We start from the raw sequence: 16,948 nt of genomic DNA on the forward strand, positions 1-16,948 counted from the left end.
CCAGTGCATCATCAAGTGCAAGTGCAAGTAATTCTCAATCTAATATTTTGCCTATGCCAAGTGGAGGAGCTAAAACCAAGGATACAAAAGTTTTTAATATAAGTTTTGAACATTCTTTAAATTTTATTATTTTAAAATTTTATTTTTTTTCAGCTATATATTATTTGATATTTGATATCTCATCTGTTTCTATTTTTTTCTTATAAATACGTTTAAATTTTTTTCGGAATTCAAGAAATATGGGAGTGTAACTAAATCTAATAATGATAAATTTAAATTAGATCTTTATTTGGAAGAGCAACCAATTGATTATGACCAATTTAGTGATTTGGATGTACTAAGTATTAGAGGGATACTATATAATATCCCAATCTTTCAATTATAGTACGTGATATGCTAAGCATTCCAAGTACTATAGTAGCATCTGAATTTACTTTTAGTAGCTCTCTCTTCTTCCTGAAAATGTCCAAACTCTTATTTGCATGTGAAATTGATTGCATGACTTTGTTTCAAATAATTTTTTTTTAATGTTCTTTGGATTTATTTTAATATCTTGACTAATGATTGATTTTCAATGGGATTGATTATCTAATTCTTTTATTATTGTAAATTTTAGATGAAGAATATAGCCTTGAGACAAGTCTATCAAAAGCAGATTCAAATATTATGCAATTTGAGGAAGAGTCCAATGAAGATGGTGAAATATGATTTGTTGCGGATATTGAATTTTAGTATTTTACATAGTTTGGTGCAATAAATTATGGAATTGGTGATGTTTAAAATTTTGAATTTCTATTTTATTAATATTTGGATTGAATTTTTAAATTTTAGATGTTTGAATTAATGATGTTTTAATTAAAGATACAGTATATATTGATTTTTTTATCAGATTATTGATTTTTACTTTAAATTGCAAGCAGATAAAATACTCAACATATTGCATATCATGATAGGAGATAAGTTTGAACACTTGGAATTTGGTCAGTGACCAGCACTAACAAATTTTGGATGAATTTGTCCAGCAGCAACAATCTTACGTCACATGCATGATATGTGGAGCAAATCAAATAATCTTTATTATGAATGGATGAATGGTTGTCAAATCCAAAAGCATCTGCTATCACTCTCTAATTCAACTTCTATTTGTTCTTTTTAGAAATATTTTTTAATATATGGTGTTCTATTCCAGTATTTCTATTTGTCATAGCCTTACAGTATTTTTGTGTCACTTTGGCTCAGCTCCTCATTACTCCCAACTCTCCAAGTCATTCACAAGCTATTTGCTAACAAAAGAATGTACTAGATCCCAATTGATAGATAAAATGGACAAAACCTTGAGTGTGAACTAATTAAGGTCCATTATTAATTCCATTAGTTGGCGACGTCAGAATCTTTCTAAGATAGTTAGATATAATAGTTTGGCCGTACTAATTTTTTTTTAATATTTTGATAGGCCGGCACAGTCGGCCCGATCCGGGCCACGGCCCTTAAAGGGTCGGGCTGGGTCAGCTATATGCTGTCCCATTTTTTGGCTGGGCCTAGTCTGATCCGACCTATCAAATTTTAGATCTTTATGGGTTGGACTGGACCAATCTTTTTTGATAGCTCTACTAATATGTTGATATCTTTTCCACCATTGCCACCACCCATTATCACTATCATCATCATCTTCTCTACCATATCCCCACCAAATCTTTGCCGCTTCTATTGTTCCATGCAAATTATCATTGCCTACACCATTCTCATCAAGTTTATTTTTAATTATAATTGACTGTTACTAGATATATTTATATTTTTAAAAATTAAAAAAAATAAAGATATTTTTTTTTTGCTAAAATTATTTTTCTATTCTTAAAAATGGCAAAAGCGTAAGTGATGCCGAAGGCACCTTAATATTCCCCTTTATAAGCTAAAGTAACAGGTGGGCGTGGCTGGAAACTTACTGCACCTTTGCAGCTGCCAGTAGCTTTTAGAAAGATCCGTGCTTTCCCGTTTCTGGTTGTCACTCCGAACGTTGGCAGTAGCAAAGCCATTTTTAACCCTGAAAGGATCTGAATTTGGGATAAAGCCTAGATCTTGAGAGCTTTCTCGTGACCAATGATTGTACCAATTCCTTTGCATGTTTAGGAAGTTATGGCCCCGGATGTTAGGCTGTATGGTCCAATATAGTTTCAACTGATTTAAGCATCAAGTATTTGAATTTTGGCGTGAAAATGGTAGCTGTGAATTTGGAGTCGGAAAAAAAAAAAAAATCACGAGCAGTATTGTTGTAAAGTTTTCTTTTTTCTCTTTTCTTTTTTTTTTTGGAGGATAGTATTTTGGAAGCTTCATGAGCAAGTGCAAAAATGAATTATTGTATTACACCTATGGTAAGTAACACAGAACATTGGTTCATAATAGAATGGAATGTTGATTGAGGTATATGTCAGGGGAGAAGAAGCAAACTTGTTTACTAATTATCTGTATTGGAAGGGGACTCAAGATATGCCTTTGGTCGACAAAAGCAAACATAAATTATCTAGTGAAGCTAGTAGTACAGGAGCACTATACAAAGCTAGGACAAAAGAATCAATAGGTGTAGGAGCAAAATTGGAAGTTAAAAAAAAAAGGAGGAAAGGGTTACAAGAGGACAGATGGAGCCCCAATAAAAAGATAGGAATCTTGGGTAGCTTTACAAAAGGTAGATGCTAGACAAAAGTTGTGTGGTAGGATAATCCCTTGGAGATGGTGACATACTTTGAGATATGAAAGCACCGAACAAAGGTATCACGGCAAAAGGAGCCATAACTAAATGGAGGAGTTTTAGGGACTTCATGAAGAATATATACTGAGCAAAGAAATTTATGGAGGGCCACTCCCTTGGAGATGGTGATATACCTTGAGATATGGAAGTGCAGACTGAAGGTAATGAAACGAAGATATTAGGAACTGCTAATTGAGGTAACCTGTTTAGTAGGTTGAGTGCAAGCTTAGCCTGTTCATCAGGAGGCAGAGTAAAAAATACAGCTAAACTGCGAAGTGCATGTGCACCCTTAAGAGCAGAAGGATAAAAACACTTATATGATGGGCACCTTGTAACAAAGAAATGACAAGGCATGAGAGCTAAAATGAGAAGTTGTTGTTGTTTGATCAGTGTTGGTGAGAAGCATACATCCAACCGCTCTTCGCCAATATTTAGTTGTCTGATCAAAGTTGGTGAGAAGGAGTTGTTTGATCAATGTTAATGAAATGCATTGTGCTTACGCCTTTCTTTTATTGTCTAGATCTCTGAACAATCATCATCTTATATACACAAACTTTATCACTAACTTTGGTTCTCATACATCTCATAATTTTCAAATGCTTCGATGTTTTAGGGCTAGTCTTTATTGTAGAGATTGCTAAGTTATAGTGTCAAATTCTCCTCAGTATGTTCTCCGCCCCTTTCCTTTATCATGGTATTTTATACAGCTTGCAGCATGAAACTTCTTGTTCCCTGCATTGAAATTTATTTTCCATCCTATTCCACTCTTGGCTTTTAAGTGCTTGTTGGTAGATGGTAATGCAAATTGAATCCTTTGATGGATCAATTGAAGTTTTTAGAAGCTCTTATTCAGTTTCTTTTTCTTTTTTTCCTTCTCTTTTAAACAATAGGTGGATAATTTACAGTATATAATGATTCTTTGATTTCATTTGTTAGAAACTTCATGTACCCAATGCTGCTGCTAATGGTTGATCTGGCATTGGAGTTGGCAGATTTGAAATAGCTGCACGCTAATGTCAAATCAGATGAAAGTGAACTCGCAAATTAAATTTCTTGTCAGAATTATTTTTGATAGGAATCCTTTGACGCTCAAGTCAGTCATTTAAGAACAATAGAAAAGAGACAGAAAGTGAAATGTGAGAGCCTATATGGAGTTCTCCTTTGCCCCCTATTTACAAATGGTGATAGCTGGCCGCCTTTACAAAAGAGACAGGAGTGGTCGAGAGAATCATACAAGTTTTATCTTATCTGACTGAGGTGAGTAATCATCCATTGGATTTAGGGCATATCTTGAGTGTGGACTGGATATGATAACCACCTGACACGTAACAACCGCCAAGAACCTCGATTTTGTACCTCCGATCGGTAGGCACCAAATCAAGTAGGTCAGTGCTTGATCGAGGCATCGTGGACATTGGTCTTAACCAAGGTAAACTGACATCCCATATCACACAACATGCATGATACAAACAAATTGTTAATGGTTTGGCAAGATTGAAGACTAGAAGCTAGTACAACAACTAGAAGATTTCAAAATCAGTTAGTTGTGAGTAGGTTTCTAAACTGGTGGTGCGAGGCAGTTGGTGGCTAACAATTATGGGGCATTGCTGCTTGCTAAAGGCTTCTGTAATGTTCAGAAAAATTATTCTTCTGGTTCTTATTTTAACAAGATTTATTGACAGGGGCAGCTCTCATTTGATGTAATTATTTTATGGAGAAAACCAGAACTAGCTTCTGGAACTTGGAGGGCAGATTCCTTTTCTTGTTTTCTTGATGGGACTGGGGCTGATTTAATCACCACTACAAAGGTTTTTAAATTAGGAAGTCTATAATCGGTCATGTATTTATTATGAGTATGCGCACGCTCAATTGACCAAGTTTTTTTTTTTTTTTTGGTAAAAGACCAAGTTTTCATATTATCAGTACCGATCTCATGATTTGCTGAGATTGATGCTTCTGGTTGGTGAGAACCGTGTGAACCAAAGATTTTGTCATCTTTAAATATTTATATAAGGGTTTTTACAGAAAAAGGTCCACCTAATATAAAATTTGCACAACAAAGCTTCAATTTCTTCCACCAGTTTTCAAGGTATATTAATCATGTTAGTCGCATTGGTATCTGCTCTGTCCTTTCCAGTTTATGTAATGTTGTGGTCCAATTTTTCTTCTGAAACTTTTTGTGTTGCAAATTATTCATCCATTTTTGTTGAGAAAGCCTTTTTTAAGTGAATTGTGGCTATGAAAACCTAGGCCTCGTGGTTGGACTGTTCAATCTCATGGGGTTGTGATTAGGAAAGCACCAATCAAAGAACTAACATCTAGTTGCAAGGATCATCGAGATCGAGCAAATGTATTGGAAGAAAACTCAAAGATGCTACCTTCAGATGCATCTTGCACCCCATCAATCTTACATTTTACCTCCTTGCTCTCTTACAGACTTTTACTGAATGCCACTCAAGTGATAAGGGTGCCATGAAAATTAATGTGGTAAGTGGCCTAAGATCTTTATATCCATTTACTTCAAGCTCACAATTGCATATATGAATACTACCCAAAATTGTAATTCTAGTTTGCCATCAGCTAAGCCAGTGAAATTCATTAAAAGCACCAATGCCGATCTAAACCAAATCCTCTCACTAAGATATGGTTGTCGGTCTTAATGATATCACTGATACAACATTTACCAACCCAAACATTTAATCATTAGGAACAAGATGTGTACAAAGTCGAAACATTACCTGTGGAATCTTTCAGCACTATCTTTTCTTATATGTGAGCATAACAAAAGTAGGTTTTGACAAGATCATCTTCTTCACTGTTATAATTTGAGAAAGTATTAAAAGAAAGGTAGGAAGTCAATGTTTATGTTTCCTCATGAGGGGTGGTTGATTCTTAATTTCTTTGGTCTAGGAGTTGGTGGGCTGCATGATGTGAGTGTAGGCCAGGCTAAAAGTGGCAGCATGTGGGAGAACAGAGGAAAAGAGGAAAGAATATTGTTGGGTTTAATTCCATTGGGTTTTGGCAAATATACTCGAAAGAAAAAGCTTTATGATAAGAAGAAGAGTAGAGGAGGAAGAAGACAGCATCAAGGGGGATTGAGGAAGCGGAGAGACCGACTTTTTCTTTGTGGGGCCCTACAAAAGAACGCTCAGCATCGTTGATGTGGCTCTGGATTTTTCTATTGAAGTAGTTATGGTTTTTAAGGCAGAGAATGGTCTGCAATTTTTAGTTTCGAGGGAGTTCCCAATTTTGATCAGAATAGTTTTTCATAAGCCAACAAATAATTTATTTATTTATTTATTTTTGAGAAAGAAAATATTTACTTCCATTATAATTATGTACCATATACTGTCTACTGTATATAATGGATTTAGAGCCTTAAGATACTCTCCTCAAAACAGTCTTCCTACAAGAAATAAATAGGTAGGACCCCTAACCCCTCTTTCCCAGGTCTAATTGGTGAATAAATTTTTCATGAAATCACATTTAATCTCGGTCTTCTATGTATGCATGCACATGCACTACTCAATTCCAGTGCTGTATAAACACAATAATTTTGTCATATACCTAGCAGATGTGTTGGTCTACACAAAGAAGTTGTGTCCAAAAGTGGATTGCTATCTAGACATCTAGACTTTCATCTTAAATATAAATTTATAGGTCTTAAATGCAATTGTGTTATAACAATTTTTTTATTTTTCTATTATAGTTATCTAAGCAATGTGATAAATATTATATTATAATAAAAAATGAATAGTTCTTTACCTCACAAAGGATAAGCTTATCATATCTCTCGTTAGATCAAGCAACCTAATAATTATGATTATATTTGAAATTTTTATTCATAAACAATCAAACAAGACCCTTTTGTATAATTATAATTTTAGTTGCAAGCAAGTGAAACGTAGCATGTAACTGAATTGTAGCCAACCAAATAATCCTAATTAATCAATCTAATTGAAACACATGTCATATGTCGAGACATAAGAATCTTTACCAAATAATTTTCAAACAAAATAAATATAAAAAAAACACAAAGAAAGACAAATAAATTTAGTGGACAAAGTATAAAAAGAAATACAAATAAGTAACGGTCACAGAGTTTATCCAATAGCTATTACAATTGTACCAACAACAAACGCATAGAAGAAGAAAATAAAAAAAAGGGTGGTGGCAGGTAAAAACTCATCAGTCCTGTTCCCTCTCTCTCTCTCTCTAGCTCTCATGCCAATGCAGTGAACTGGGAACTCCATGGTCCAATCCAACCCCACTGCCCTCCAAGTCAAAGGTCACCCCTTGTAATTCCCCACAATGTCAAGCCCAATTAATCATATTCCAAGTCCTTATAATGCCCTGCTCTCCCCCCTTCTCTCCATATCCTCTTCCATTCTCCTCCCCCACTCTGCCAGAGATCAGAGAGAGACAGAGAGAGATTCCAGAAGAAAATAAAAAGACCTATTTTCCCTTCTTCTAAGAGAGGGAGAGGAATTAAAGCAAACACCTCATCGGCATTCCGCTCGACCACCACTCCATGGCGAGACGAGGGAAGCTTCCTTTCCTTCTTCTCTCCCTCCTCCTCCTCCTCCTCGCCGCCGCTTCCACCGGCGCTACCCACTCCGGTGGTGGAGGAGGGGAAGGCGCGGTGCCCTTGAGCTGGATCCCGGGGCTGTCGACGTGCCAGGGGACCATAGCGGAGTGCCTCGCCGGGGAGGAGTTCGATCTGAGCTCCGAGGTGGCCCGCCGCATCCTGGCCACCTCCGACTACATCTCCTACAACGCTCTCAAGCGCGACAACGTCCCCTGCTCCCGCCGCGGCGCCTCCTACTACAACTGCCGCCCTGGCGCCCAGGCCAACCCCTACTCCCGCGGCTGCTCCGCCATCACCCGCTGCCGGGGCTAGCTCTCTCTCCTTCTTCTCCATTCTTCCCTAAAAAAAACTACTTTTTAGGAAGAGAGAGATTAATTTGGTATGTGATGATGTTGTTGTTCTCCTCTTCAAAATTAACTACATAAATAATTGCGGTTGCTGTTGTTGTATTGTTTCTGTAAACATGTTTTCTATGCCATCTATGTAAAAACAAAAAAAATCTGAGTGCTAATCTTTCATGACTTTTTTTTTTTTGTGTGTGTGTGTGTTGAACTATTGCTGCTGCTGCTGCTGCTGTTGATATCTGTGATTTGTGCAAGGAAATTAATTTGATGAATTGTTGTTAAATTTGCTGTTTATAAAGGAAAAATTGATTTTTTTTTTTTCTAGAAAATTATGATTAGGGTTATGGGTTGGTATAGATTTGTTTTATGGAATTAGGAGGATTCTTCTAATTCTTTTATGATATACTTTATACGGGTGTCGGTAATGATAATTAAGTAGCTTTAATTATTGGAATTAAAGCGAGTTTGGTAGGGAATTAGAGTGTTGCCATCCATTTGGGTGGTTGGTCGGCGTCTCTTGTTAAAAGGAAAGCATGAGAAGAAAGATGGAAGGAATAAGCATTTTGGGTTAACTTCCCAGGGACACCCAGAGGGGATAAATAAAATAATCAAGGGAAAGGAAACGGTAATAAGAGCCTCTAAAGCTTTGTTGTATAATTATTAATTATTAGAGAAGTACTTTTTATCCAAGTTCTAACGGCTGGGATTTGGTGGGATGGGTGAAATTTAAGTCCAACGTTAGTAACTGCCCCTGTGATGTGCATGGGGGTAAATATAGTAAGGGCCCTCTTCAAGATAGAAAGAGAGAGAGAGAACGTTCAAGTTGGTAACTCTTCCACAACTTTGAATTCCAATGGGGTGATGTGGACTGGCTACCTTTTATAATTTTTTATGGTTTTGTTATTCTCTCTCTCCTACCTTGGTTGGATTTGTGCAGGTTATTAACCATTCACCAATGATTTCTACCTCCCCAAATTGGCCCTCTTTTTGAGATAGCGTGCAAGTGATAGAAAACTGATTTTTTTTATTGGCAAGGGAGAGATTACTGTTTGAAATAGTTCCACATGAAGGTGCATATGTATTAAGTATTTGCTAAAGATTGAAATAATATTTAGATTGAGATGGAGAATGGAGAAGACTTTGATGGTGTATAAGATGTGATTTTAACACCAAATCATTCTACTTGAGAAAGGGGCAAGGATTCGATTCCCGTTGGAGTCAGCCTAACATATATGTAGTTTCATATTGCAAATAACCTAGGAGATTAGTATGCCTTTGGATCATGAACCATGATAGATTCTTCATCCATGGTAATTTACAATTACTTGCTCAACTACTATCACAAATTTTGTCTACAATTCATCAAATATTGTCATATTATAATAAATTAATGAATGCTTATCATCTTAAATTGAAGAATTCATGCTTTCCTAATGTTAAAAGATAGATGATTTTTTTAAAAAAAAAAAAAAAAAGTCATGTCACTTTAATTCAAATTAATTGAAAATATCAAGAATAAAAATTAAAAAATGTGAAATCATGATTTTTATATGGGGCCAGGGCAATTACCAACCGAGGAAAGCTACAATGATAGAGACTCGACACCAATCAGGAAGTCATGGCGTAATTATAGTTTAAGATGGTAAAAGCTCTTTTCCTGAATGGTTGCTGCAGCATCATTTTCAACTTTCTATAATTCAAACCTTTTTGGTCCACTTGGAGTTTCTATATCTTTGTCTTTATCAACTTGTTTCTACCTTAAATCTCAACAAGGGGAGTTGCAATTCCCTAATCTATTGGTGGGCACCTGGTGTTGTACCAATTGCTTTGTAATGGAAGATGGTGTCTCTTTTTCTTTTTCTGTAATAAAAATTTGTTAATGTCACAGTTATGAACTTTCAAATAAACTACTTCCAGAACACCCTTTAATAAAAAGTCTTTTTGTTTATATTTCTCATGTTACTTCTCAAATTGTTGCGTATCTGATTTCCATGGACTTCCAACAAGAACCAGCTATAGCCAGCTGGACTTTTGGTAGGACATTGATATCCTTCAATTTAAGATTACAACTTTCAGTGTGGGTAGGAGTGTTTCAAACCTAAAACACTAAAGTTCTGTAATTAAATAATGTCCATGTGCTATGAGACCTTAATAGCAGGGAGATTCATGTGAAAAAGAAAGGTTGATGGTTGTCACACATATCTGATGATGCTCCTTTTGGGCTCTAACGTATCCAGTCAAACCTAAAGAACAAGCATATCTCTTGTCGGAGTTCACACTGGTTTTAAGCAAGAATTCAATTATGCATGATCTCATATTTCTCCGAACCAATTCCATAACTCTTGCTATTGTTTACCCAATTCAGCCTGGAGTGGATCAAGCCATTGTTCACCCTTTTTTAACTTCTCTAAGCTGCTAGGTTATCGATGTGGAACCCTTATCGTCTGATTTAGGAGAAATTATTAGTTAGAATGGTTCTCCATCTAATAATAAATCTGCGCATCATCTATTAGTAGAAAATGCTGCATTATTAAGTTTGATTGGAAATTTTAAATACAAAAAAATTTACTGTTAGCTATGACCGATCAGCTAATAATTTTTACTCATTTGGATGAAAAAATGTCCACTCTCTTGGATGGTGTGCTGGCTTGTTATTGGACAATCTAAGATACATATAATAGAACCATTCTAACCAATAATTTTTTTCAATTTAGATATGACCGGATCTAAGTCTAGATCCCTTCAAATATAGCCAAGTATCTCTCTCATCAAACTAAGATGGCTAAGTTTTCACTGGCGGTCCAATAGCAGGCTACTTATGATTACCAATCAGCTAGAAATATGGAAGAGAATCTATCTAAAGCAGAGTCCAAAAGATGTCAGCAGATAATCAATTAGAATGATCTTTTGGGTCTGTGGTCCTTCCAAGAGGTGGCGTTTCTGGGGGGATAGATATGTAACCTCCCAGATTCCCCCAAGAGTGATGGCCTTTTCTTGAGGCATGGCAAAGAACATAGTTACCCGGTCTCAGGACCACCTATCCTGAATCATAGAAGGGCACATGCGGTCTTTAACACTACGACATTATCCGAACCATTAGGGTCAGGCTTCAGAACATAACCACACGTGGGATTTATAGGACCCCCAACCCTTGCAGTTTGGTTCAGAGCATTAAATATGACTAGTTCAGATCCAAAAATCTGAGCTATATTTCAGTTGGTGAGCTTTAAATGTTCTTAGATCTGGACACTCACATTTGGTCGATGCTTGGTGCCCAAATGGAATCGTTTGTCTAGATTTCAGATCTGAACTCATGAATCGAGTTCGATTCAGGTTGGAGCCACCATTAGCTCTCTCTCTTCTTCTTCTTCTTCTTTTTTTCAATTTAAATCTCTCCCTCTTCCCTAAGCTGTAACTTAGGAGTCTTAAAATTGTATACAAGCTAAGATGGGCATCTAATCTATAATTCCAAGTGTCACGTCTATGAAATCACTTTGCATTGCATGGCTTTGCTCCATGAAACCACTTTGCATTGCGTGGCTTTCCCATATTTAATAGATGGACTGATTCAGCGATCGGTTGCCATATAACTTTGGGACCTGGGGGTCTGTTGCCTGATAAGTGATGAGAAGAAAGCAAACCGGTTCATTTCTCACCAGACTAACTCAATTGCAGAGGAGGAACCCACCAGTCAGACAATAAGATAAGATCGACCTAATATCTTTGTTGGTATAATTTTTGCACTACAGAATTCTGTGCCACCTCTATACCATAGAGTTTTGTACCATCATGAATAGCCACCATGTCATCCATTTTGGAGATGGATGGCTCTTCTTCATCACTATAATATATTGTACATCTCATTAACGGCATACTGTTGTATAATAGGAATGAATGAGAGCCATTGATCTATCTCTCGGAGAAAGAATATGGTGACTATCTACGATTGCACAGAACTCTTCGGCGCAAAAATGATATTGCAGAGGATTTGAACTCGATAAGATTAATGCCCCGTAAGTTCATACAATCCAAGCACCCAAATAGAGGGGCCACCTGACCCATCACTATCTTAGAGGCTTGTGGACCAAATCCATCCATGCCTCGCTGCCAATTCCCTCCTACACGTGCCACACCTTCCCCAAGGGCCCCAACCCATATTGCCCATGCCCTCACACGTGTCATCTCCAGAGTAACACCAGCTCCTATATAACATGGCCCCTATGACCCTTTCCACCGCTTCTTCCCTTCTCTCCTTTTTCACCCTCTTTTCCATGGCCTCCCAAAGTCTGAAACATCGGCCCCAAGATGAACCCACCATCACCACCCCTTCCACCACCACTATGAAGAATAGAAAGGTCCAGAAGCTCGCCATAGCCAAACGAGGCCTTCACTCGCTCACCGTTGCCATCACCGTCCCCTTCATCCTCACCACCCTCACCACCTATATCTCTGGTGCTGCAGCCGCCGCCACCTCGAAGCCCTTCTGGCACCTACCAGTGTGGGTCTTCTATCTTGCCTCCATCTCCACCTCCTGCCTCATGGGCCTCTCAGCCTGGCTTGTGTGGGCCGAAGGCGGCTTCCACCACCAGCCCACCACCCTGCCCCTCTTTGTGGCCCAGTTCTTATTGGGCCTTGTTTGGGGCCCACTAGTTTTCTGGCTCCACGCCACCAGGGTGGGCCTGATGGTCTGCATCGTCCTCTTTGCCACCCTCTTCATTTGCTCTCAGAGCTTCCACCAGGTGAATCCGATCGCCGGTGACCTCGTCAAGCCATCCCTTGCTTGGGTCTCCTTCCTTGCAATGTTTAACTATAAGCTTATATAAAGTTTGCTTTTGTGTACCCTCTTTTTTGAATCTTCCATCCATAATTTTCTTAGCTGATTAAAATGTGTCATATGTTGGTCTTATTTCTATATCTGCTACATTTCATTTGTTAATTGGAATTAGGGAACTTATAATGTCCATTGAAAATTGTCTTGAGAGGGATGCTACTGCTAAATACACCTACACGTGACGTTGTGGGCAGCCTAGTAGCCAATATAACTATGTCCAAAATTGAAGATGGATAGAACCGGAGATAATTCTCTCAGATTCTTTTTTTAAAACAAAAAAAATGTGTGTGTGTGTGTGAGAGAGAGAGAGAGAGGAAGCTTTTTTTTTTTTTTTTCCCCTAATAAAAAAGAAGGGAGTGACATCAACTTCATTTTTTTCTTTTTGGCTGAGAGAGGGAGGTAGATACACCAGCACTTTAAATATCATATTTTTTGTGGATTATAACTTTGTGGATTCTTGTGCAAGAATCAATTGTAACTTTTATTGGTCATTTTAATTCCTATATTTCTTTTATTTGAAGAAATAGATCATCTTGGATCTCTCAATTTGATCCTTCATTTTTTTTCTTTTTCTTTTTTCCAACTGTGCTCATAAATTAAGTACTTATATAATTTGAAAAAAATCTTTTAGGAGATGTTTGGATGGAGAGAGTTGGAATCTGGAATTAAAATGAAAATAGGTGACTCCCATCCCAATCATTTGATTAGAAGGAATCCCATTCCAATTCTAATTCTGGAGTAGAACGTGAGTCATCCAATTTATCTAAAACTCAATTCCTATTCTTTTTTGAGATTTCAAATTTCAATTTCGATTCTGATTTTGATAATGAATCAAACACTTCATAAAATTTGATCATTCCGATTTCGATTTCAAATCATTTTAATTTTAATTGTAAATCAAATATTTTTTTAAAATAAATCTCGCAATAGAAAGCTCAGATAATGTCCAGCTTCATCATTCCATTACAGAAAGAATGGTATTTAGCAACTCTTTTTTGCCGACGTTTTTGGAAAGCGTCGGCAGGTTGCGCTGACCTGCTGACGCTTTTAAAAAGCGTCTCATTTTAACGACGCTTAAAAGCATCGTAAAATTTGAGAATTGTCAATGCCGACGCTTTTGCTAAAAGCGTCATCAAATAAAAGAAATACCGACGCTTTTTTACGTCATTATTTAACGACGCTAAAAAACGTCGTTAGGTTCCTTTAATACCCTCCCGTGCCCTAATCTATCTACCGCCGCTCCTTTAGTTTCCACCCATTCCTCCGCCGACCCCGGCCCATCTTCGCCGTCGGTACCGCACCCGCCGTCCGCGTGCACCCGCCGTCCATGCCTCACCGCCGTCCGCCGCTCTCCTCTGCTGCCGCATCCGTCGACGCCGCACCCGTGCGGTCCAAGCCATCTTCCCCTCCCCACCGGCCCTCCTCCCCTCCCCCCTCCCGACGGCCATCTTCGCAGGCCCAAAAGTAAGATATGTTATTGATAATTATTTTTTTCAGCGTAAGTTCAATTTTTTTCTGTGTGATGGGCTGTGGCAGTGGTCTTATGATGTTTATTGCCGGCGATTGTCTTGTTTTGGTTCATATCATCTGCTGTGTTCAAGCATTTATGGGTTGGTGAAATGGTGCAGAAGTTTTCGATCTCATCTACAGAAATCCATTTGCCTTCTGTTATTATTATTCTTGGGAGTTGTTTGTTTGTGCAATGGGTTGGGAGAGTGGTTTTATGATGTTTGGTGCAAGCGATTGTTTGTCAGAAACAATTTACATCCGTGATCCCCGGACTAGATGCAATATGTGGCGGATGGAGGAATTCTTGGTTTGTACCCAAAAAAAAGAAAAAAAAAAGCCTTGCGGGTTGACCATCCAAAGTGGTGCCTTTCTTCTCAAACCACATGCCACCTTGAAAACAATACCTAAAGACGAGTGAGGCACACGAGGAGTTAGTTGCTGGATTTTGAATCTATGAGTATGTTCCCATTTGCATGTGGTTATAAATTGCATATATTAGAGTTGCTAATAATTTGTGATGTAGAAATAGAATGGAATAATGATATGTTTTTGTCAACCAATCAATAAGCCTTAATTTTTCTTGAATAAATTAAATCTCTTTTTTTGATGCTCTGGTACCTTAATTATCGGACAGTAATTCATGTTTTAATCTTTATCTAGTGGTAGAATTGTGAGATTTTAATCTCCCTTGCATCAAAGAAAAATAATTCTAAGCCAAAAAAAAAAAAAATGAAGAGAGCTACGCAATTGGAAGATAATATTTATTGATCCATGGAGGCAGGACACTTTGTCAAACATAACAAGTTATTCTTTTTTTTTTTTTCTTTGGAGATTGACCAAGGAAACTCTTCTTTGATCGGTTGGGATATTTTTTTCTCTTTTTTTCATCTTATACGGCCAAGATTCTTATAAGATGCGTGGTTCCATTTCTCGTACGACTTCTTTTAGTGCACAATTTATCTATCTTAATATGTAGACAAGTTAAATAATGAAATAGGTAAGTTATATGGCAACAATGCCTTCAAGCAATGAATGTTTTTTTTTTTTTTTTCTGTTAGAAAGATCTTATCAAAATATGGGATTGTACTAAATAAAAACTCTAGAGAGGTATTGTCATGAAAAAGTATTCGGTATGGATGACAACAGGTTGAGTTAGATTAGGTTCGTATCGAATAAAGTAAGGAGAGCAATATACAAAATCTTGATCCATACTTAACCTTTTAACGGATCAGGATTTCTCTGTCTCCTATCATGGTTTTAGTATTATGCTGTTGTCGTTTTAAATAATCTGTCATAATTTAATGTAGTTTCAGAATTCAGAGTGTTATTGAGACAGTACTCTTTTGTAACACCACAGGTCCCTTAATATAATTCACAGTCCATGTTTCCTGTTCATTTTCGTTTTTAATTTCATGCTTCATTAAAGAAATTCTCAATTTATTGTCTTGTATCTATTATGGTGAAGAGAAATGGGTATAACACATGGTTAGCCTAGCGAAACAAGGATTATGAGAGATCTTGCCGAAGAAATTATTTTAATGAAAAGACATTTGGTATGGAAAAGGTCCAATTAATTATACTTATTTGCTATCTGAGAATAAACATGTAATATTTTCTTACATAAAACGTATGCTGTCTAGTGATATTGAACTTTTGCTAGCACAGGGCATGCTTACGGAATGTCCTAGGTGTCATTTGAATGGGTGTTGTAACCCAATTGGCTATAGTTGGCAGCAAAAAAGGTTAGAATGTAGATGTTTTATCTTCTTACCAAAAAAAAAAAATACTGTAAACATCCTAATCTTAAAGAAAAAAACATCCTTAATGCATGCAGTACTTATTTTGTTCATGCAAATATTTTACTATGATTTATAAGTCGTTACAAGATACATAGACCCAAAACAAATGCATGCTTCTAGTTCTAAGGGAATTTAGGCCACAATTACTTTTTACCTTTCGCCCATGAACCACGAATTGATTTCTTTAGCCAATTGCCTATGATTATAAATGCCATCTTCTCTAAATTAAAGTTACACTCCTTGCATTAAGTTTTAACTGAAAAGATGAAAGACAATAAACATTTTTCAAAGACTTGAAAAAAAAAAAAAACGTTACATTTTTTCCAATCCTTGGTTCATGGGGTCTCAGTCTTATTTTAAATAAACTACATGCATGATACATGTAGGCATCTTGTCTGCCAACAATGAAATTATTCTGTAACTATATACTGAGCTTATTCATTAAAGTTCTGGATACATCTACGTTTCAGTCATATATATATATATATATATATATATATATATATATATATATATATATATATATATATATATATATAGTTAAATGACAACTAATGAAATAAACATTCCAATGTGTAACATATTCTTCAAAATTTATTGTAACATATTCTTCAAAAAAATGTATAACCATAAATAATTATAATCAACAACATAATTATTGATAATATCTTCAAGTATATAAAATAAATGATATAGAGCTAGATCAATTTACAACCACACCCTCTTAGTATCTCTCTATGAGGTTCACCCAAAAATATATAGTACAATTAATTAAGGTTGTGATACATGGTTGATGAATGGATAATTTCATAGTTTCATGAATCCTGATTGATTGCTTATCTGACATGTGGCGCTCGTTATGTGGCTGGACCCTGATATCGTGTGGCCTACGTTATTCTTATCTTCGTGGCTGATGAAGACTAAGCATCTGGATTAAGCTGGGCCAAGTTTCTTTGTCCGTTACTCTCCAAGTTAATATCAGGTATTATACTTCTTTTTCTCTCTTAGTCTCTGTAGATATGGCTATGATCTGCCTCATGACAAGACTTGAAGTAGACTAGCTCTAGAATACATGACAAGATTCATAGTTCTTGCTTCCTTAGCATAACTTTCAAGCAACATTAAATACAAAGT

General features: G+C 36.7%; 2 protein-coding genes across 2 annotated transcripts; both read left to right on the forward strand.

The window, feature by feature from the left end:
• The first annotated feature begins 7,099 nt into the window (after positions 1 to 7,099).
• Positions 7,100 to 7,958, forward strand: LOC105039833 (protein RALF-like 33). Its single transcript, XM_010916123.4, has one exon. It carries the CDS (start codon positions 7,275 to 7,277, stop codon positions 7,641 to 7,643), a length of 369 nt encoding a protein of 122 aa, XP_010914425.1. The 5' UTR covers positions 7,100 to 7,274; the 3' UTR covers positions 7,644 to 7,958.
• Positions 7,959 to 11,925: 3,967 nt separating this feature from the next.
• Positions 11,926 to 12,903, forward strand: LOC105039835 (translocator protein homolog). The gene has a single exon (XM_010916124.4). It carries the CDS (start codon positions 11,947 to 11,949, stop codon positions 12,496 to 12,498), a length of 552 nt encoding a protein of 183 aa, XP_010914426.1. The 5' UTR covers positions 11,926 to 11,946; the 3' UTR covers positions 12,499 to 12,903.
• Positions 12,904 to 16,948: the final 4,045 nt, after the last annotated feature.

Source organism: Elaeis guineensis, chromosome 1 (genome assembly GCF_000442705.2).
Source record: "Elaeis guineensis isolate ETL-2024a chromosome 1, EG11, whole genome shotgun sequence".
NCBI lineage: Eukaryota > Viridiplantae > Streptophyta > Magnoliopsida > Arecales > Arecaceae > Elaeis > Elaeis guineensis.